The 23,106-nt window shown below is 47.2% G+C and overlaps 3 protein-coding genes and 1 pseudogene across 8 annotated transcripts; 2 read left to right on the top strand and 2 right to left on the bottom strand.

Annotated features, from left to right (window-relative positions):
- Positions 1-5,191: 5,191 nt before the first annotated feature.
- LOC120680732 (F-box protein SKIP14-like) lies at positions 5,192-8,845 on the top strand. Its single transcript, XM_039962260.1, has 3 exons — positions 5,192-6,858; positions 7,607-8,407; positions 8,574-8,845. Exons 1-2 carry the CDS (start codon positions 5,995-5,997, stop codon positions 8,126-8,128), a joined length of 1,386 nt encoding a protein of 461 aa, XP_039818194.1. The 5' UTR covers positions 5,192-5,994; the 3' UTR covers positions 8,129-8,407; positions 8,574-8,845.
- A 1,180-nt stretch (positions 8,846-10,025) lies between these two features.
- On the bottom strand, positions 10,026-12,856 carry LOC120680730. The gene is made up of 2 exons (XM_039962253.1): positions 12,484-12,856; positions 10,026-11,076 (listed from the first exon to the last, which is right to left on the bottom strand). Exons 1-2 carry the CDS (start codon positions 12,692-12,694, stop codon positions 10,121-10,123), a joined length of 1,167 nt encoding a protein of 388 aa, XP_039818187.1. The 5' UTR covers positions 12,695-12,856; the 3' UTR covers positions 10,026-10,120.
- Positions 12,857-12,907: 51 nt separating this feature from the next.
- Positions 12,908-15,160, top strand: LOC120680734 (annotated as a pseudogene).
- A 444-nt stretch (positions 15,161-15,604) lies between these two features.
- On the bottom strand, positions 15,605-22,613 carry LOC120680731 (glucose-6-phosphate 1-dehydrogenase, cytoplasmic isoform-like). Of its 6 annotated transcripts, none has more exons than XM_039962256.1 (16): positions 22,304-22,613; positions 21,055-21,259; positions 20,671-20,756; positions 20,360-20,408; positions 20,108-20,288; positions 19,468-19,625; positions 19,317-19,385; positions 18,953-19,011; positions 18,395-18,431; positions 18,028-18,099; positions 17,609-17,756; positions 17,332-17,427; positions 16,490-16,560; positions 16,277-16,392; positions 16,033-16,078; positions 15,605-15,926 (listed from the first exon to the last, which is right to left on the bottom strand). In XM_039962256.1, the coding sequence occupies exons 2-16, from the start codon at positions 21,229-21,231 to the stop codon at positions 15,756-15,758; spliced, it is 1,536 nt and encodes a 511-aa protein (XP_039818190.1). In that variant the 5' UTR covers positions 21,232-21,259; positions 22,304-22,613; the 3' UTR covers positions 15,605-15,755. The 6 variants fall into 6 exon arrangements, with proteins under 6 accessions (XP_039818190.1, XP_039818191.1, XP_039818189.1 ...); XM_039962257.1 differs by having other exon boundaries at positions 21,055-21,256; XM_039962255.1 differs by having other exon boundaries at positions 22,337-22,613.
- Between the last annotated feature and the right edge of the window lie 493 nt (positions 22,614-23,106).

Genomic DNA, 23,106 nt, shown 5'->3' with positions numbered 1-23,106 from the left:
CAGATAGGGGCAGAAGGTTAGCTAGTCTTAGTTCATCTCTTGCTCTTCTCCATGGTTCGGGTGGTTGAGCACTCCCACCACGACGACGACATGGAGATGGTGGAGGGTGTGGCATCATCCGCGCCACGGGCCTCTCGCCTTCCTGCCCCAGGGGCAACCGTGCCCGTGGAGCAGCCACCGATGGCAGCGGCGCACGTTGCACGCCAGCGAGAATCAGGGCGCCCGTCAAAGGCCCCCTCACAAGCTGCGAGCAGCGGGGCGCTAGCGGCTGCTAGGGAGTTGCTTCGCAATCCTCCGGCTGCTGCAGCCTCGCCAGACGCCCTGAGACAGTGGCGGGACGACGTTGACCGTCTCCTTCATCGGGCTCAGGCCTCTCCCAGTTCCACAAGGACTGGGCAACGACCTCCGCCTGGCAATGCGGTGGTACCCTACCACCGGCGCCAGGGCGGCATGTCGGCATCCGTGCGCTCCCCCACGGTGAGGGGTGCGCGAACAGAAGACTTGCGGGCGGAGCTCAACCGCAGGCGCGCGGGTGAGGACGACCGCATCTCCGTAGAAAGGGCGCGAAACGCCGCCTCAACATTGAGGGCCGCAATCTCAACGCCGACTTGGATGCAGCGGCACACAAGCTCCCGGGAAATGCCCGGGCACCAGCGGCTGCCCCGGTTGCTGGGGCGGGCTGTGCCGCGCTTGCGGATCATCTCCGCGCGGTGGCCTGGCCGTCCAAGTTTCGTCCACAACTGCCGGAGAAGTACGACGGTACCACTAATCCGTCTGAATTCCTGCAGGTGTACGTCACCGCCATCACAACAGCTGGTGGCAACGATGCTGTCATGGCGAGCTACTTTCATGTAGCCTTGACTGAGCCAGCCCGGACTTCGCTCATGAACCTCACTCCTGGGACGATTCAGTCCTGGGAGGGGCTCTGCGCCAGATTTACGGCGAACTTTGCCAGTGCTTATCAGCAGCATGGTGTGGAGGATCACCTCCACGCCGTGAGGTAGAAACCCGGAGAGACGCTACGGGCATTCATCTCGCGCTTCACCAAGGTACGAGGTACTATTCCTCGTATCTCTGACGCATCTATCATTACTGCTTTTCGTCAGGGAGTACGTGATGAGAAGATGCTCGAGAAACTGGCGACGCACGAGGTTGAAGGCGTCACCACGCTTTTCTCCCTGGCCGACAAGTGTGCCAGGGCCGCGCATGGCACTCAGCCCCCCAAGACGGAGTCGCCGAGGCTGGTGGCTCCGGAGCTACCGTCCAGGGCGGAGGCAAGAAAAAGAAGAACAAGAACCGCGGTCGCGGGGGGGCTCTAGGCTGAAGCCCCAGTCTGCGGCAGCAGCACCAGCTGCGGCAGCGGCAGCTGGGGGCCAGAATGCAAACGGCAAGCGCCCGTGCCCGCAGGGTGGCAATGGTGGTTCATGCCCGGTTCATCCTACCGCTCGCCACAGCGCCGCTGACTGCTGTGAGATCCAGAAACTCGCGAAGCGGGTCAGTGGGCGACGTGAGCAGGCCTCCAAGGACGGCTCACCCCCTCCTCGCCAGCGGTCTGGCAAGGAGAAAGCCTCCGACAGTGAGGCCGCTGCCGTGGAGAAGGGGATGGGGTACCAATCCCCTGCTCGAGAACTAAAAGGCGTCTAAAGCCATGGCGACACCGACTCTGGCGAGGACGAGCGCCGCAAGAAGCTGTACGTGATGTACGGCGGAAGCTCGGAACTCGTCTCCCGGAGAGATGTCAAGACCCTTCGCCGAGAGGTCCTCTCGGTGAAGCCGGGGGTCCCGAGGGCAGCGCCTCACCACAGGTGGAAGAACACCACCATCTCCTTCGGGTCATCTGACTGCCCGGAGAACATGGCCGGGGCTGGTGTACTACCTCTAGTCACCTTCCCTGTCATAGCCAACATCAGGCTCTATCACGTGCTGATCGACGGCGGGGCTGGCCTCAACGTCATCAGCTATGCAGCGTTCAAGCAGCTGCAGATCCCGGAGTCCAAGCTGGCTCCCTCTCGCCCATTATCAGGAGTGGGCCCACACCCGGTGTTCCCTCTGGGGAGCATCACTCTACCGGTCACGTTCGGGACTGAGGAGAACTTCCGCACGGAGAACGTCCAGTTCGACGTCGCGGAGGTAAACCTCCCGTTCAATGCCATCATTGACAGGCCGGCGCTCTACCATTTCATGGCCACTGCCCACTACATGTACTTGGTCTTGAAGATGCCTTTCCTGGTTCGCTCCCACCACCCACCAGCGCGCGCGCGTCACTGCGTGAGGCCGTCAGCCGTGAGCGGGCGGAAATTAAAAGTAGCCCAACTGCGAACTGACCCAAGGACCCGGCGGGCGGTCTTCAGTTTCGTGCCGGCCAAGCCGCTGCCGTCGGCGCCTCGGCCTCACGCGCGCCCGTGCGTCAGCGCCTACGGAGGCGCCACCCTTTTTACCGTACGCCGGGAGGTGGAGCACCTGGTGCTTGGCTACGAAGGAAAACCGGGGGAAGGAGGAGGCGTTGCCTTTGACTCGCCGGACGCGCGCGCGGCAAGGTAAGCGCGGGGCCCTGCCGAGGAAAAGCCGAGAAGCTCTCTGCTCTGCACAAGCTGACATCCGGAAAACGCCCCGCTTGTGCAGCGCAGCAGCAGGTGCGGGTGCGCGGCAGGCAGCGGCACCAGGCCAGGGAGGTACCACGCTTTCTCCTCCACCCCGGTTCCTGGACTAGACGAACCCGTGACACCGAACCTGAAAGCGAGATCTCGCGTTCTACTTGGGTTCTGCCACGCTGCACGGCAACTACTACTACTGATACCGTGTCCCGACTACGTACTCCCAGAGCAGCACGTCATCTGACTAACCGGCGGCTGACAACATCTTCAATGCTGCCGTTGGAGGCTGCTGCTCTCGGTCTCTTGCTCTGAGCCTCTCTAACCCGGTGGAGAACTGGAGATTGAGTTGGCTACCTGCAAGATCTCTGCCGATAATCCAAATTCCAGAAATTAAAAAAGGATCTGCTTCTGCATTCGGGGCGGGGGGGGGGGGGGGGGGGGGGGGGGGATCATAGCCTTCTTAAAATGTGCAGAGAGAGATGAACCGTAGCGCATCTGCTATGATTAGTACTTCACGTAAGCCCCGTGCTGGATCTCTCAAACAGCTACGCGACACGGAACGGGTTCCCGTGGAACCGGTCCATCCCGTGGACCGCAAGCCGCGCTGCTCTGTTCTGCACGGCCCGTGCGCCGCAGCGCTCCTCGATCCATCGCCATTCGCCGCCCGCTCCGGCGTCACGCCGCGGTCACGGCAGCTCCCTCCACGTGTGGGCGGCGGGGCACACGTGTAAGGAGCAGCGCCCAACAACCAGCCCCTTCTCCGGTTCTCCCCTCCCGCTGAATCCATCGCGATCGCGACCATGAATGCGCGCGCGTCAGTAGGGGTCTCCCCGCCCTGGGCCCCGGAGCGCGCTGTCTCACCGCTGTCACGTAAGCAAGCCCACCCGTCACAGCGGCCACGCGGGCCGGGAAAGCTGGCGTCAGCGGTGACCAAGCGTGAGCCTGCTCGGCGCGTGGCGGGCGCGAGACCCGGCGGCGTTACGAGTCTGAACCTGGAGATGCGGATGGAATGGAGGGAAGGAACGGGCAAATGGCTGGTGTTTCTTTTGCGGAGAAGCCCCTACACTCTGATGAAAACACGCGTTTATAAGAAGAGGGGGCAAGCGATATCCACAAGGCTTAGGGGTGCAAGTGCAATGTATTATTTCGTTCCATAAAAATGAATTTCATTCCAAAATAACACTTTCCATTTGTAAATATCTCTAGTGGCACCCTCGTGGTAACCCTAACTCTTTTATGGTTATTCACCCTTGGATGCCGCCACCCACCAAGATAACGTCTCAGAGCCGCTTGATTATCACGCTAGCCGCGAGTAGTCTACCAAGGCTGCTATAAATATCCCGATTGGATCGCGGTAGTAACCCTAGCCTTTCCACCCTTCTTCCTCCTCTTGCGCCGCCGGCTTTTACCAAAGCGACCATTATATATTCCGGCGATACCCGCAATTCTAACCCTCGCATTCACGTCATTCTCTTCCTCTAGCATCGCCGATTTACCAAGGTAGGTATAAACATCTCGGTGGTACCAGATAGTAAACATAACTTTTTCGCCTATTGTTTTCCTTCAGCGCCGCCGCTTAAACTTGGATTCCTTGCATTCTATACCTCCACTACTATTGTTCCCTTTTATGATAGTTGCATATGGTAGATCCAGAGTAGACACAGGGTTTGATTACACACCGTGTGATATTTGGTTTAATCATGCATCCATCTATTTAGGATTAATTGTTGGTTATACCCACCATTTTTTATGGTTGGTGGAGTCATCTTGCTATCTCTCTGTTGCTCTACCGCTCGTTTGAGGATGATGTTGAGGAAATGATCAACAAATTAGAAGGGGAACCATATTTGGACAAATCAAGAGAAGCACAATGTATAAACACGTAGTAAGGTCCGCCACTATCTATCTATTCTAAATTAATCGTTATAATTATTTATCATCTGTGGTTAGTTATGTTTTTTGCTTGGAGAGATGGAGAAGATAATTGGCATTCAGATCTTGAGGAATCAAAGAAAGCACTATGCATAGCCTTATATGTAAAGGTACGTTTTCTTATCCATTTGTTTCATTTTCGCATGTTTTTGTAGAACTTTAAATAGACAAAATGTTCCTTACTAATCTAAAAAAATACATCTGGATGTGTACAAAATGCTCAATCGGTACCATTTGATACGCCATCCTCACACACATCTCATTATAATTGTTTTATTCTTTTGCGGCACGCGGGTTAGATCGGGCGATTCGAACCTTATCGAATCATTTCTTTTCGGATTGAGACCCTCCCGTGGCATCTAGAATGGCCGCGAATTTAGGATTGTCATTATCACTGTGGAATCCCAACGCAGCCACGCTCTTTGATCCCCGCAGATATGCGAAACCAACCCCACGGAGTTTTCCAAATTCCAAAACCAAGGCTCCGATCAAACCCTCGCCTCGCGCAGTCCGCCGCGAGTTCCCACCCGCGCGCCAACGGCGCGAACCCTCGCAGCCGCCAAGCCGCTGGCGGGCGGGCAAGGGCATCAAACGGAGGGAAATCCCCACCCGAACGCAACGAGGAGGCGCGTCCGCGAGTAGAAAAGGCAGATCGCGCTCGCCCAGCCGACCGCTGCCCCGGCCCCCACCAGAGCAGAGGCCGCCACACCCTCTCGTCCCCTCCCTGCTCACCTCTCTCCTCCGCTCCCCTCGGCGCGGCGCGGAAGGAGAAGGAAGAGGAGGCTTCGAGATTTTCGCGGAACCCCCACGCCACCGCCCTCTCTCCACCACCACCACCACCACCGCCCCCTCCTCCTCTTAGCCTGCGTCCCGTGTAGGGTTTCCGCTTCGCCCCCCCCCCCCCCCCCTTTTCCACTCCAATCCCAGCCAGACACACCACCCGCCCCGTCCTCCCGCCGCCGCATTCGGAGCTCTGCATCTGCCTGCAGCCGAGTCGCCCAATCGCCGCCTGCCCCGCCCCGAGGAGCCTCGTGCCGGTTTGGGGATTTCGGTCTCCCACTGTTGCTGCTGGTCTGTGTTGGGGATCTGGGAGGGGTGTTTTGTTTTGGAGCGGTTGTTGTTTCTCGCGATTTGGGCGTGATTATCCGGGTCGATTGGATGTTGATGATGTCGTGTGATTAGATTCAGGGTCTGACCTGGGGAGGGGATTCGTTTTAGTTTTTTGGGCCCCCTAGTTTCTCTGCTATTGGATTGGATTGGGATCCATGATCGAGATTGCTCGGTGAAGTTTTTGGTCCTAGGGATTGTGTTTTTTTGATCGGCCCGGACCAGGAATAGAGGGTTCTCTTTGAGGAGATCTAGGGCCGCGTGTTCTATCGTCATCTGTAGATATAATCTGAAAAGAAAAAAAAGGCGAAAAAAAGAAATAAAAAAGAGAGAGGAGACAGTGGAAGGGAGTTTGGAGGGCATGGCTCTGAATTGCTCGTTGCGCTCGCTCCCGGTGACCGATGATTGTGCCGGCATGATGCTTGGGTGTGGGTGCCGGTCAGAGGAGGCTTCCCCGCTGTCATCCTGTGGGGTGAATTCGCTGTGGTGGGATGACCTGGAGCTGGAGCTGGTGGAGGAGGTGGTGGAGGAGTCTGACCCCGTGGATCTCTTACCCACGGACCCCTTTGGGATGAACCTGGAGACCTCATTCACTGCGGTGATCGCCAGTTGCATCGAGGACCTCACAGTCATGTCCGGCGCTGGGCATTTTGGAAATGGCGGTGATGATGATTTATTTGCCGACCTGAGTTACTACTTGAATCAAGCTTTTGAGTTTGCTCCGGAGCCGTGGATTGGTGGCTATACGGGTGTTCTCGAGGGCTCCTTTGGGTCTGGAGGCCTCTCTGGTAGTGGAGGTGTCGACCAATTTTCACGGTTGCCTCTTAATGCGTCCTGCTCAGAGCCTACTGGGACCATGGAGGACCCATCTAGCTCATGTGAGGCAACTTTGGCATGCTGTGATACAGTTGATGCCACTCCTCTCCAGGAGGGAAATGATGCACATGAAGGAATGGTGTATGTTCTGGGCTATCTTGGCTTACGTGACATCCTCTCTGTCGAGATGGTGTGCAAGTCAATGCGATCAGCTGTTCGGGACGAACCATTTTTATGGAAATGCCTCCATATTGATACGCACTTGGGCAAGAAGATTTCTGATGCTGATCTTCTGTGCCTCACACAAAAGTCCCCAGGTTCTTTGCAGTGCCTAAGTCTTGAGGGCTGCCCGAATATCACTGATCAGGGATTGAAGGCTGTTTTAGAAAGTAATCTACAGTTGTCAAAGGTTAGTATGGTGTGGTCCTCTTGCAAACATTTCTCACTAACATGGCCGCTTCATGTCTTGCAGTTGAATAGTTTTATTTATCATACCTTACTAATGAATGCTGTTTATATCTCACCATATTCTTGGCAGTCCAGTGTTATTATATCAGTATACCATTTTATGTGATTGTGTAACCCTGTCAAGATTCTCCATTATAGCTTAAAATCAATTGTGCTATGCTTCTGCTTGCTCTGGATACATTTTCAGTACTTTCAGCTGTAAATATCCAGTTTGAATGTTAGTGATATGATGATCTTCAATGCTATTTGATTCTTATTTACATTTTTGGAACATGGCTACTGCTTTAGATATTCTTGGTTTCTCCAGCTCTCTGTTTGATCTATGAGATGACTGAAATCTGAGAATTTACATGTCCTACTTTTCATTTAGCTAATTGTACTCATCTGTCCATATATTTGCTAGACCATGATCTCAAATGCAAACTAGTTAAGGAAACTACATACATGCTCTGTGACATACATACTGTACAGTTAGCTTGAGAATGTTGCATGTTTTTGCAGAAGATTTCAAAGAGGAGTTAATTAATTTTGTAGCAAAGGCTTCAGAAATTTGCATCTGAATGTTCAAATTGTAGTGTTTTGGATTTGTTGCATGAGTAGTTGGGGCCAGTATGAAAAGCTCTGCCACCATTTTAGGGGCAATTCACAGTTCTCTTTTTACTGAGCTTCCTCCTTTTTTTTTGTTACAGTTGGGCATTTTTGGCGCATTTCGGATAACTTACCAAGGTCTTCTTGACAATCTGAGGTCATTTAATATGGTAGCAGGTACTGGTATTAAGAAACTCAGAGTTGCAAACCGCTTCACTGCATCAGAAGCGCAATATGAGGAGTTATTGTCCTTGCTGCAAATAGACAAGGGGCAGGCATTGCATAAACAGGAGCCACGTATCTTTCATGCTGAGTGTTTTCTACCAGATCTTCAGGGTGGTTATGTTCCTGATTGTTTCATACCAGATCTTCATGATGAATATGCTCTTGATATTGAGAAATGCCCTCATTGTCCGAATTACAAGCTTGTTTTTGATTGCTCAACAGAGGAATGCAAGATCAGGGGATCTTGCCGAGGGTGTGCTGTTTGTATCAAAAGATGTATGAGGTGTGGGAGATGTGTAGACAGTGAGTTTCATGAGACATTTCTTCTGGAGAACATCTGCCGTATCTGTCAGCCTATCTGTCCGCCGCATGAAGATTCACCTCCCTCTGAAAAATAGATGGTCTCTTTTATCCATTGGATGGATACAGTCCTAACATAGCATTTCTTTTGTTGATGCCCCCATCCATGTGGGGCCATCCTGACAATATTTCTGACAAGGAAAAGAACAAAAAGAAAGATACAGTTTGCTATCAGTGGAAGTGCAGCAGATGGTATATTGTGTTCGCCTTCAAGAAAAAAGAGAAAAAAAAATAAAAATACCAGAAAAACACAAAAATGGAAGGATGGATTTGCTATTGAACTGTGAGCAGTGGGTAGTGTTAAACTGACAATGGAGGTAGGTGATGCTATTTTTTTTGTCATTGAAATGTTTTTTTGAACTCTTTTGGAATGCAGCAATTTTATACTAGTTCAGTCTGCATGAGACTAGGAACTCGGATACTGCTTTCTGAATCAGGACCTCAGGCGAGCATTTGCTTATCATGTTCTGTTTCTTGTTTCAGGAATGTTTCCCTTAGGAATGTGAAGTGCTCAGGAGTGTGGAAGTATTGCATGTAAGATTGTTCCAGTGGGCTGCTTGTTCTTGGAACTTCAGATAGAAGTTATGAATTTGCTTTCGGCAGCCCCCCCAAAATAAAATCTGATGTACCTTCCTGTGTACTTTGTTAACTGACAAATGTAATAGTAGCCGACTGGGATGTGGAAACATGGCTCCATCTGACTTGTGTACCAGCTACATTTGAATAAATAAAACTGACTTCTAACTTAGAGGCTATTGTCTTATGGTCTTATGGCACGGCACCTGTGTTTGCTCTGGCTCCTGTTCTTACTGCCAGATGCATGTTTGGAGATTGTTTCAGGTTGTTGCCTGTTGTGTGATCTCATTTTCTCATGTCCCTCTTTTTTGTATGCCAGATTCATGTTTCTGGTGGTTATGCCGTGATCTCGTTCTGGCAAGTTTCGAAAATGTGGCCGTCCTTTTTGTGCTGCTGGGTATATAAATTGTCCTCTGATGTTGTTGCTGAGTGCTGATGAAAGATGAACACAGCATGCGAAAGGCTGTCCTTTTGCTATATTCGCTTGTTTTCATGCTACGGTGCTGCCTCTTGTTGGTCGCTTACAACATCTGCAGGAGCGCGAGGTGTATGTGTTCGGTTTCGACACGTGGAATTGGGTGCCTTTCTGGTTATGGACTCTGGACAGGAGCGCGAGCAACGCTGGCTTCCAGAATAGAAGCTTCTTGCTACTCTAATTATAGAGGCACACTAGAAACATGCTGAGCCAGACAGGTGCTGGCCTCTCCTGAGCACACGGCTTAAATACATAAAAGTGGCAGGAGCGCGGCATGGTGCGCTACAACCAGCAAAACGCTTTACGGAGCGCATGGTTTACCGGTCAGTTAGGACCTTAGTTTGGAAAAGTTTTGAACTGGTCTCTCCTGCCCAATGTTCTTGGTCAGGTGCCGGCCACGTGATCCGTGGTTGGTTTCCAAAACAGCCTTGCTTGTCCCAAAGGCAAGGCAAGACAAGGATTCCTGAGAGTTCGGAAGTCGGAAGCAACCGGCAGGTGGATTGGATGGATAAGAGGAGTAGAGGAGCAATCAGTTGGCCGTTTTGGACATCCAGGACGGGGGGAATGAGAATATCCAGGAAGCAAGCAACAGCTGTCCCCGTCAGATTGCTTCTCCTTCGCGTACAAGCGGAAGAAAGGCCAACGCAAAAGCATTGCAATTTACAATGGGCAAGGCAGGTAGTTCCTGGTGCCAGGAAACCACTTGAGAAAAGAAGAGCTGTCACATAGGAAAACCATAAAGAACTAGTAGACCTGCACTTCACGTTCGGGCAATCCACCAGGCTCATTGTTTGATAGATCCTTTTCAGCGAATGCAAGTCTCAAATCTGACGAACACACAAAATAATCACAAGGCATACGGTGCATTTTACACTTTCTAAACATAAAAAAGGGGTATCACGCAGAGCTTGGAGTCATTCATTCATAATTTAATTTAAAGAATAGTCACAATACGGTGTACAATCATCGGCAGGACCACTCATTGGAAGAATTCTACATGGCCGCCAACATCCATACACAATAGCTTGGCTTCTGAGGCCAGCTTCCTGCTCCTAAACAGCACCAGGTTCGTGAGCCGGTGCTTGGGCTGTGGCTCGAAGGATCTTGCCTCAGCGTCCTTCCCCAGGATCACCAGCTCCCGCGCCGGCATCACGTTGCCCCACCAGAAGTCACGCAGGACCTCATGGATGAGCTCCCAGTACGCACGGTCCCGGGGCACCCGGAACAGGCTGCTTCCATTGGGCATCCAGCAGTAGAGTTCCACCCAATCCCTGTCCATGATCTCCATCAGGCCCTGCACCTGTGGCATGTAGTAGTACGGCATGGCACGCCACGGCAGCGCGAGCTCGGGCTTGCCCTTATTGAATGGGCACTTGACCTCTAGGATCCCGCCATCAGGCTCACATCCAAGGATTCCATCAGGTGAGGCTCCAAGCCATCCGGAGTTGGCCTCAGTGTGCACCGCGAAGCCGAGGGTACCCACAAATTTTCCTGTGATGCTTGTGTACTGCTCTATGGCTACGCTTTCATGATTTGTTCCCCAGTCCATGGCAGACCTGGCCGTGTCTGCCAGCTTGATGTCCACTGCTCCAAAAACCTTCTCATTCCACAGCTCTGCCCGTCTGTTGCCAGCCCAGAAACCCAAGGCTGTGCTGAAGGTGCTTGTGGTGAGCTTGTCCTTTCGGAGAGCAAACCATTCCTCTGACCGTTGTGCCACATCAGAAGAGGTGAGCTGGGATGACACCATGAGGGCTGAAGATGGCTGCAGGGTTAGCGGTGATGAACGGCTATAGATCTTCAATGATGAACCTGAGCAGCTTCGTGGAATATAGCCTTCAAAGTTTCGTCTTGATGGCAAGAAAGATGGAGTTAAACACGCGTGAGGAGTTGAAGAGACTGTTGGGATTTGCAGGAATGTCCTAAACAAACGAGAAACTGCTCAATGATTAGGGAGCATGTGAGATGATGATGTATGTAGTATCTTAACAAAGGTGAGAAGTTAATCTGGGAAAGCATGTAGGAAGCACTCAACAAGAAGGGTTAGCCACAAAACATGCAGCACCTGACAATGGTATGCTTCATTTATATGAACTCGCTTCACTTCTTCAAGGAATGGTAGAATATTGCAAGAAAGGGTTTATACCTTGCCCAATTTCAGTAAAAAGATGTTGCTTGGGACAAGTAAAGATCTGGGCAAGAAAGCTAGCTATAGAGATCCCAGATTCTCAAGCAATGGTGAACCAGATAGGAAAGTTAACACTACAAGTAACAGTGTATCTAAGCATTTTCAAGTTCAAGGCGTGTTGCATTAATCAGGCCATTCATTCTAGTTCCAGTTTCAGACCAACCATCATCAATGCTATCTTGTTCCATGTATTTATACGCAATTCAGGCGAAAGTGAAAAAAAAAATCCTAACATGAGAACATATGGCTGAGGTGATTGAGTTCATCTTCAATTAGTCACTCTCCTAAAACCAAAGGTTCATAATTACTACTTACTCCTACAAACCTAAAGCGAAATCACATGATTGGATAAAGGTTACGCGTCGATAAGTCCATTTCCAGAGTTGATGGCAGCTAGAAATTACGAAAATCATAAGAACAATTAGTTGCAGGGGGTTAAGGAAAGCAAGAAGACTGCAAACAGACCGACATTAAAAATATGAAGCACATAGATGAGTTGAATTCATTGTGCACCGGTCAGCACCCAAAACTACATTACACAAAGGGTATAATTATGAATTCAGGGATCTTACAAATCATCTGATTCTCTCGTCTTTCTCCATCTCTTCATTTTTACCATTCAAAACATTCTAAAATTTATGCTACCAGCTATTACCCTAATTGAGTAATGGTAGAATTTCACTGTTTGCTTGCCAGAATCCTAGTTGCTTACTGGCATTCTTGAGCATCCACTGTCATTTTGTGCCACAAAAAATTAACAACAGTCCTAAACCCCCAATACCTTACCCAGGGCCAGCCCCGTAGTTGTGGCAGCCAGGGTGACCGCCCAGGCCACCCAAAACTTTGGAGCCGTGTTCTATTTGTATGTTTTTATGTTTCTCAATGCCTCTGTTTCGTTCTAGTATAATTTTAGTTTAGTACCCCCCATCACTTACTAATATTGTTGAGAAATTTGATCAGCACAAATTAACAGTTCATGTTTTCATATATAAGCTAAAAGCTTGCTCGTATTTGACTTGTAAAAAAATATAAGTGTCTTGGGCCTACATTTCTGCTTTGCCCCGGGCCACCAAAATATCAGGGCTGACCGTCACCAAGCCTAAAAATCCATTTAACTACACATGCAAAAAGCCAAGAAATAAACGCAGTTCTAGTACCTGATGCAGCGGCGCGACAGGCAGGGGCGAACGCGGACACGGCCGAGCGCCGCGCGGGCCTCCGGGCGGCCGCCGCTGCGGGCTGCGCGCGGGCGGCCAGGGGCGGCAGGCGCCGCTGCGGCACGTGGTCGAACACATGGTGGGCGTCAAGCAGCGTGGCGCGGCGGCTCGAGTAGCAGTGCGGAGGTGGTGCGCTCACCGCCGCCCTCATGCTGCGCGCCCCGTGGCTTCGCAAATAGGGCACCGGCGATTTCGGGCTCGGCGCGGCGGGCCGGCGGCGAGCTCCTGCGGCGCCGGCGGTGACAGCTAGTGGCCTAGTGGGACGGGGAAAGAGCGCGGAACCGGCTCCGCGAGTAGAGGGATATTTGGGTTGGGCCCGTTCCGTTCCACCAGCAAAAGATTCCCTAATCTTCTCGACAGCCGACCATCCGTTAGAAATCGGACGGTTCAGATGCTCCGAGCGGTCGACACATTGACCCAAGCCTTTTGTCTCCCGCAAACCCGAAGGGACCTTAAACCCCGTCGACGCGGCAGCAGCGAGCCAGCGAGGAATCCATGGAGAGCGGCGGCGGCGGCAACGTCCCGGAGGACGCCAACGACCGTAAGAAATTTCCTGCCGCTCGTGCGGAGTTTTTGTGTCTTGAAGTATGCCGCGACCCCCTTTTGATCGGTTCTGCATTCGCCGCAGATTGCCCCGGGACGCAGTCGGAGGCGCGCGCGGGGTGCCCCCAAATCAGCAGGTCTGCGCCACCGCGCCCAAGGGTCCTGACCTAGGTAGCCATACCAAGCCCTTAACCCCGCCGCCGTTTCCTATCCGGTCTTTGCGTGATTCGGTGAATGGCATGAGCACCGGCCGTATCCTTTCCCTGTCAGGAGTAGTTCTTAGTTGTACATTTGCATCAATGCTTGATGCTATGGAGAATGCAACTTGCAGCTAGTTGATAATTGTTAGTTGGTAGCTCACGAGTGAACAAAATGCTCATGCTTTTGGTGTATATTTAAGAAGCATATCTGACTGTGAGTTATGATGATGGTTTTGTTAGTTTATTTGGAAGACCGATGCTTTTGTTAGTTATGGGTATGCCTAATGTAGATTTTCTCGTAATGTCTGGCTAAGCTTTAGAGAATGCTTATGTTAGTCAGCAACTTGATTTGATACATGCTAAGGGTAGATATGGTGCATTGCGCAAAAGGTTAGATTTTGAAACCACGTGCTTAGGAGAAATCACAAATACTTGGACTCTAATTGATGTACAAATAACCTAAAGCATAGTGGATTTTATAGCCCAAATAGGCCACTGTTAGTTTGACCTATTTTCTAATGATGAGCTTCTTATGTCTCAAAATGCTTTCCCAAGTGATTTTGAGTTTATAATGCTCATTAATAAAACAGAAGTGCTACCTATATTTCTGCTTGGTGGAAATCTTAAATGCAATTATTTTTGTTTACTTTTCAGACCTTCTTGCCATCACTGAGCGAATGAGTACCGTCAAACACAAGATTCCGGTGATGTCTGGAAAAGGTGGTGTTGGAAAGAGTACATTCTCAACCCAGCTCTCATTTGCCCTTGCTGAGATGGACAATGAGTTTTTTTTTTTTGATAATATGGACTGTGAGGTTGGCCTCCTTGACATAGATATATGCGGCCCTAGCATCGCCATGTTAGGCCTTGAAGGTCAGTGTATTCATCAAAGCAACTTCAGCTGGCAACCTGTCTGTTGAGTCAAACCTTGGTGTTATGTCAATTGGCTTCCTTCTTCACAGCCAAATTGATGCTGTTGTTTGGAAGGGTCCTTGCAAGAATGGTCTCATCAAACAATTCCTAAAGGATGTGACTGGGGCAACATCGACTATCTTGTGATGGATACCCGATACCCCACCAGGGACGTTGGACGAAAACATCTCGATTGTGCAATACCTCAAGAGCGCAGGAATTGATGGAGTAATCATCGTCACCACTCGGCAGCAAGTTTCTCTAATTGATGTGAGGAAGGGGATAAATTTTTGCAAGATGGCTGGGTTTCCAGTCCTGGCTCCTGGGTGTCGTTGAAAACATGAGTAGCTTGAGGCAGACAATTTTGGATATGAGATTTGTGAAGCCAAGTGAGTCAGGGAGACAGACGTCACAGAGTGGGCTCTTAACTATATTAAGGAGAAAGTTCCAGACCTTCTGTCAGTTATTGCGTGCAGTGAGGCATTTGAAGCAGTAAGGGCGGTGCTGAGATGTACCATGAAATGGGGCCATGGTGGTCCCTTTCCTTGGGAAGGTGCCCATGGATCCCCAGCTCGGCAAGGCGGAAGAGGAAGGGAGGTCATGTTTCACTGATCAGAACTGCAGTGCAAATGCTCCAGCTCTGGAACAGATAATGGAGAAGCTGCTCAAGCCCTAGTAATAAGAAGATAGGCTGCCGATAGTGCCGTGTGTTCCATTGTATATTAGTTGGTGTTTTGCGGGAATTTAAACTTTGGATAAACCTTCTATCATGGTTTGCGAAGTTGGCCCAATTTTTTTAGGGCTCTGTTTTGATACCGTGAAAAGCTGTATAATAGCTGTAGTAGCTGATAGATGCTACTTTAAATCGAAATCCTCCGTGCAAGCTTAATGCTGCACCAGTTTGTATGAGCTTACGAGACTGGTGAAAGTTTGCATTGAAATTAGCTTATGCTAGTCTGCTTCTCCTTTTTTTTAGCTGTTTATTATATACTCCCTCCATCCTAGGATTCAAAATTTGTCCCAAAAGACAAGTCATCTTATCCTATTTAGAAAGTGCATGTGAATGTGCATGCAATAATGAAGTAATGCCAAATATGGATAATATATAGGGACAAACATGGTTATTTTACCTTCTTGTTGAGTTATCCTAGAATTTCTAGGATGACTTGTTTTACAGGGACAGAAGGAGTACCAACGTTTTATCTGCCATGCCTACCAAAGATGCTGAAAGCCTATGCATTGGCCCCCACAAATTCCACTCGTCGGAATTCTCAGACATATTTCTATCTGCATCTGTTAGCTTATCTTGCAGCCAGCAGGTGTTGTTGGGATTTCAATTCCAACATTGTTATCAGCCCATCAGCATTGGAGGTGCAAACAACATTCCATCACTGACCATTGCATACTGATTGAAACATGCATTTTTATTTCATATCGGAGTTGCTGTAGTTGTTGGTACAGTGAAAAATGGCGTTGATATATATTCGTGACTTTATTGTAGGGCACTCTTCCTAGATACACAATTCCTATGAGGCCATGGAAAAAGACCTTTCTCTTCTATGCAAGGGTGGGTGGTATCCATATATAACCGTGGGTCTGGACATAACCAACTCTCGTGCTCAATTCATCAGCTTCCTTGGGGCCTCGACTCCCAGGTTGATATGGAACGGCCTTCAGCTTGCCGTCATCAATGTCATGCAGCAAAGGAGTGAAGATCTGCCAAGCAGCCTGAGAACCAACGGGTATGGTGTTAGAGTGACAAGAATCAGAAGAGCTCTTGAAGAAAAATACTCCCCATAACCATAAGGACATGAATATGCAGGGTGGCACAAACCTTTAGCTCATCTCTGCGAACAAAGTGCTGCTGGTCTCCTCGTATTCTGCAGAAATATGGATATCAATCAGACGATCAATGCAATATAGAGAAGCATCACTTTGCATAGAAGAAAGCTTTGCAAAGTTTATATGAGCATAGGACATGTCTATACAGAGCTATATGCAATTCCAGGATGGGAAGAGAGAATTTCTTAGTAAAGAAGAGAGATATATGCTAGAACAACGAAAAGGATGACACATACGTATCCAAGATGAGTCGTTCATATGCCTCAGGAATTTTGACATTTTGGTAGCGCATCCCATATGACAGATCAAGCTCACTCTGTTCAGTAGCCATTTCTAAACCAGGTTTCTTAACCTGCAGTGATTTAATTTTCAAAGATTATATTAGAAATTCTGTTGCACACTCAAATCCCATCAAATTTCCTTTTCTCCAAGAAAATACCAGAACTTACAGTTAGTTTCATGTACATGGCTTCCGATGGCTGGAGGCGTATAACAAACTCATTTCTTCCTTGCTTCTTACCTTCACCAGGTTATATTAATATTCAGTCAATTATACAATCTCTAATTCTGACTTAGAAATAACAGAATGACATATTAAACCAAATAAGATATTCGTTTCAAAAGCATCAACCAGAGAGGCGCTCCAAGAAGCTATAAGCTGAGCAAGATCATCATCCTTAATATTATTTTGGTGTTCATTGAGGTTTGTCCATCCACCCTAATATTCAAATTTGCATGCTGAACTCAAATTGAGTTATTTTTTTTAAAAGCACTGGCTTGAGTTAATTTAACTATGTAGGCATTTTATCTATACGACAGCTAATGTAGACAAACTTCAGTGAATAGTGAAAAGGCAATCCATGCCTTCAGGCTTCAGCACATTGTATTTTCTTCAACCTAAAGTAAGTACTATCCTGGCTTCACAATATGATGCATGGATCTGTCCTACCTGTTCTGCACTATCAACAAATCTCTACTCAATCCTTTGGTAGTTTCAGATCTCATGGGCAACTCATGAAAGACCATCTAGCTTTCTACTGTCTGGTTATGTAAAGGAACTCTCCATTTTTATACTACAACTACTAAAATCTACTCCCTCCGTTCTAAAATATGTGACATTTAGGACAAGAAAATTACTTCAATTTTAACTAAATTGATTGTCATAAACGTCATATATTCAAGAACGGAGGTTATACTTGATTAGGTAGTAGCCATTGTAAGCTATGAATTAACTACACCATGAACATTAACTTCTATGCACATACATGAACATTAACTTCTATGCACATACATTTAAAAATGTCACCAGGAACATCCTTGAATTGCACTCGAACTTCTGCTTTCCTTGAGTTTAATGCTTTACCAGCTTTAAGAATGAAAGGAACACCTGCATGATATGAATATTAGAGGGCTGAGTAAGGGTACAACGATAGAGAAAAAGACATGCTGAACAAAAGAAGAAAAAGAGAGAGAACAAGTATTTCAATTATTGTTTTTTTTTTCCCGAATACCAGTTATAGCCTTTTCAACTCTAACGTATAAAGATGTTACGTGGGTGAAAGAGATACCTTCCCATCTTTCGTTGTGTACCCGAAGAACAACAGATGCAAAAGTTGGGGTATTAGAGTCATCTGGCACTGTAGGGTCATCCTTGTAGCCATCGTATTGTCCAAGGACTACCTCTTCAGGATTAATAGGGTTCACAGATTGCAGAACCTGACATAAGACAAGAAACTGGTTTTTCTAAGCACTAATCAAACAACAAAACCTTAATTGCACACTCTGCTACATTTCTTTCTGGAACGCACAGGAGAGCTGCGAGTCATTTCATTAAGAGCAAGAAAAAAAAGTTGCAAGGGCAGTCAGGACCATAACCTAACCAGATTTGTCATTCTGCTACATTTCAGAGAGCAAATCAAACCACAGCAAGATAACTGGTAGATCTGCAATATAGTAATAACATGAAGAGAGTAAAGAGAGATTGAACCTTGACTTTCTCATCTCTGATGTGCTCAGGCTTAAGGGAAACAGGCTTTTCCATTGCAACCAAACAGAAAACCTGTAGGAAGTAATAAGAATTTATAACTGAGTGTGTTAACTCCTAAATACAATCATACAGAACTACTCTTCAATAAATTTTATCATCGGCTAGTTATTCCACAGAAGTTCAGCATGTAAACCATAGATGCAAGTATTCTGAATGACAAGTAGACAGAATGGTATTGAAAAAAGAGGTCCTTATTGTCCAGTAATCCAGTCCCTAAAATACTAAAACTTTAAAAGCTGGCCTCCATTATGAAGACAATTACAGAATCATATCATATGAATGCTCAAAACATCTTATTTATGTTTACCTGCAACAAATGGTTCTGAATAATATCACGAATGATTCTGTAGCAACAGAGCAGAGTCAGATATTTATAGAGCAAAAATAAAATGTAGGAATGCGGAGAAAAATATGAAAATGTTTAAGCAATGTGATAGAGACAGGCAGTATCATCCAGTAGTCATCAACTCATTATCTTTAACTCATCTGTTCACCTATTGCAGGAGAGTGACATAAACCTCTTTTGTAATTCAACATCAAAGGACAAAGGGAAGCATGCTATTTCAAGTTCTGTGGGTGCTCCATTATTGTATTTTTCTTCCTGGATTTTACAAGTTTAAGCAATAAGGGAGAACATGCATTTTCCACAGTTTCAATACAATATGCATCTTTCCATTAATAAGGACCAACCAGCTCTCAAATATTTCTAAAATTTCTCATCGTTGCCATGCATAATATGCATGTTTCAAAGAAGATTGATATGTTTGCTTCTAAGAGCATGGTCTTAGATCAGAAAACTTTATAAAAATGCTATTTAAATACACTAAATTAGTGTGTGTAAGAAGAAAACAACGTTTGTACATACCCATATTGATCGAAATATCCTCCACGCCCTTCAGTCCCGAAGTCCTCCCTAAATACAATCTGAAGGGTTGGATTAATTAGCATGACATGTTGTTGATACTATAAGTTTAAACTGTTTACGGAAAAGCATTTATGCTTTCAGTATCTTAGGTTCAATTTTTGTCCCTTCCAAACAGTAGTAAATTGTAGCGGTCAAATACAACAGCTTTCTACTATAGCCACGAAAAGGTCAAGTAAAACCACTTACGAAACAAACTACAAAAGTGCCTTCTTGAATGATAAAGGAACCACGTTTATGGTACAAGGAACTTATACTAGCAAAACAAAGTTACTAACTGCTAGCTACTTACTACAAATCAGCTTACCTGTATATTATCAATGTTATCACGGTTCCAAAGAGGCAAGAACAAGCGGTTGGCAAAACGAAGGACAAGCTGTAACATGTGATCGGTTTTAAAATAGTTAGGCAAGTGTTGGTGAAATGGAAAATAAGTCAAGCAAAGTTACAGCCATTACCAAGTTTTGGACCAACTCTTTTCCTAGGTAGTGATCTATTCTGTACAGTTGGTGTTCCTCGAATAGCTCCCCAAGTTGGGCACTTAATTCTTCTGCAGAATCCAAGTCCTTTCCAAAGGGTTTCTCAACAATGACTCTAGTCCATCCAGGGTGAGAAGCTGCACGCACAACACTAATGTGAAGCCCAAACTCTGACAGATGTTGTAGTGCAAATGTGCAATTTAGTACAGTAGTATGCTGCTCGATTTTTCGAATCTATATATTACTACTAAGAGAACCAATACTGGATTTATTTGATAAACAGCATGGATGTCTTTGTATCCCTTCAAACAAATTAATATTTGACAGATTGTTTAGTTTTCCTAAATTCCAATGGAAGCACTACACAAAGAAAGAAATGAACTGCAGGTAGGAACTAAAGCAAAAAATAATTATGCTCTCATTACTACTGAAAAACCCAAAAGCTTTGAAAGAACAATGTAAACGTTTATGGTGCTCTAAGCAAACAAAAGAAAACAGATCTTGATGAAGCTGAAGCTTTCACTAACTTCATCATGCTTGGTTGTTCATTAAACAAATAAAATGCAACAGCTTATCAAACTTTTTTAAAAATAACACATAGAATATGGGATAAACTTACATGGATTCATGCAGTATGTTCTGATCATTTTGCACACTGAAGGGTAGACAGATGGAGGCAATGCCAAATAAAAGAGCCTGCGATAGCTTTCTGATTTGCTTGACGCCTCATACTCTGATATTGCCTTGTTCAATTTCTCAAATCCCTCCCCATTGTCATAAGAACCACTGACATATTTTATCTGAGAGACAAAATTACATAATGATGTCTGTGACACATAATTAATTAAGTGTGGTTATAATAACAACTTACCAACTGCAAAAATTCTGAAAGATCTTCCTCCGTGGCTCCTTTGAGATATCTGTATAAAAAGAACACCTTTGACTGGAGTTCAAAGAGTAAAGGCGCACGAGATACATGCAGCTGCTGAACATCTAGGAATATATACAATGCATTTCAGATCAAAGCAATATTTATTTTGAGGTTAACACATGTATAAATGCAATAAAATGGAAACATACAAGTTTTTATGTCTTGGTGTGGAAAACAGGGAAACTCTTTGCACAATAAAACAGCTGTGTTGTGCAACCTAAGAACTAGCTCCAGCCATCTGAAAACCTTACCCACGAATGCGTTCTCTTAACCCATCATCAGAAAGATTTGATCTAGCATAACCAAATATATGCACTTCTCCAGACTGTATAAATCCCTGTAACGCATGAATATTAACTTCAATAAATATATTAATGAACTTCATAATTATTGTCAACCACAGAACTGGACATATTCTTAAGAACAGGAACTGCAAAGAGAAAGATACAATTGTCTTCTACACTATCATATCTTGAACAGGAAAAAGATAAAATTGTGTGTGCTTGTAATTGTGATATGGTCATCCCGAGAAAGTATTGATTACTTGCTATGTAGTGGCTCAACTGGATGTGCATTACAGCTTAAATTTGTCTAAATTGTACAAGGAATTGTTAGTGCTAAGTGCAGTTAGATACCTGATCGAAAAGGTGGTAGAGTGCTGGGAAAGTTTTCTTCTTGGCAAGGTCACCAGAAGCCCCAAGTACAACAATAGATAGACACCCTTGTTCTGAAGGAAGGTCTAGGTCTCTAGATAAAGAATTAAAGCTGGCCCGCCTTGATGATGGTGAAGATCCAGCTGATCCTCCTGACATGATAAACAGGACGAGCCTCTTCTACCTGCTACAATGATACACCTAACCAAGTGAGACGATACAATTGATGTTGCCATAAGTATTTTCATACTGCTAATGAAATATCCAACAACAAACAAAATAAGCTAGCAGGGCACATGAATAACTTCTGTTGTTAAGTTGTTCCATGCAAATGCAATGCCATTTCTTTCGTGCTAGAAATAGCTTGTAAACTACTGCAATCTCAGAACTGGATACAAAAACTGGGCAGGATCGGTTACAAGATCGCACTCCTTTTCGTTCCCTTTAAGGGAATTAGATCTAATGGCATATGACTCGTGCTTTTAAGGACAAAGCACATCATATTATTGTATCATCGCTAAAAGGTAGTCAGCTTATTGTATCATCGCAAAAGGTAGTCTGCTTATTGTATCCTCGGAAAAGCATCTCAACTTATTCCTCTAGCTGCAGAGATCACTAAAAGCACCATATCTAAAGGTCAATATAGCAGTATCCACTTAAACCCCCGAGGTCAACTCTAATCTAATCTTATCTAAAGGAGCAGTACAAGTCGTTACTCTTTGATTTGGAGTTTATACTTGCTAAACCCACTTAAGGTAAGAAATGCACACGAAGCACACACTTGTGGTCCAGCCTGATTGTAGGAGCAGAAATTAAAATTGCAGCATCCCAATTTAATATGCCAAAACCTCCGCTAATTCGGAATTCGTGGCTGCAGCAAAAACGAACCACACCTCCTGCCCCACAAGAAAAACAGAACGACAGAACAATCGGAGGCGAGCACACGAATCCCATGAGTAGAGAAAACCGCTAAAACCCAGACAAACAGGCATGACAGAATACCCTTCACCGAAGTGAGGGGAAAAAAAAGATCTGCAACTCTAGCAGCTCAAGATCCGCGGAGAGCAGAGCGGCCGCCGCCGCCGCGTAACCGTTAGCGATTGAGGAGACGAATCTAGAGCAACATACAAGCAGGCGCGCGGAACGCGACCCCAATCCCGAAAAATCCTATACCGTGAACTCGGGCGGGAGCAGAAGATGACGAACCGAAAAATCCCGAAAAATCCTATACCGTGAACTCGGGCGGGAGCAGAAGATGACGAACCGAAAAATTCCGAAGCAGGCAAAGGCGCGGGTTCTTGTTTTCGCGGCGAGGAAGAGGAGGCGAGGAGGAGGAGCAGGCGGCGGGTGCGGAGGCCGGAGGGAGATATCACTGACCAGCGGCGGGATTTCTGTGGTGGGAGCGAGCGCCGAGCGGTCGGACTCTCGCGGAGCGGGTGGTAGGGTCGTAGGGAAGGGAGGGAGGCGCTCTGTCGCCGCTTCGGCTGGTCTCCCTCGGCGGCCGCCCGTTTTTATACCGCGACGGCGGCGGCCTCCCCCCGCTGTCGCCTGGCTTCGTCACCCCTTTTACCTGCCCGCCACCTACCTGCCTTTCCCCCCGGCTCACCTGCGCTGCGCGCGACCGCGAGCCGGCGTGCCCTGTGCCACCAACCCCCCGCTTCCGCCAAAGCCGGGTGACCTGGCGCGGAAACTGGTAACGGTAGAGGAAGTGAACGGCGGGGGCGAGATTACGTGCTGCCCCCTGTCAATTGCTGGATTTCGCCTGCGATTGCGAAGACCGATGGGTGATCAAATCATAGCAGCGACGAGCGCATGTGGACTTTTGAGCGGGTCGGTCGGGGCGTGTCGACGACGTTGACGATACTGCTTGCACGTGCCGGGAAGACGAACATCCATCTCAGTCTCGGCACGCCGTGCAGCTCGAGCAGCAACGGGTTCTGTTCCTGTGTGATTCGATGTGTTTCGCGGGTTCGTCAGAAAACCCAACGTTCCTAAAGAAGAATGTCTCTGCTACTGCTAGCCTAGCCTTGTTGG

This window comes from Panicum virgatum, chromosome 7N (genome assembly GCF_016808335.1).
Source record: "Panicum virgatum strain AP13 chromosome 7N, P.virgatum_v5, whole genome shotgun sequence".
NCBI lineage: Eukaryota > Viridiplantae > Streptophyta > Magnoliopsida > Poales > Poaceae > Panicum > Panicum virgatum.
The sequence above is the reverse complement of the archived record's forward strand: the minus strand, read 5'-3'. Positions and strand labels throughout refer to the sequence as shown.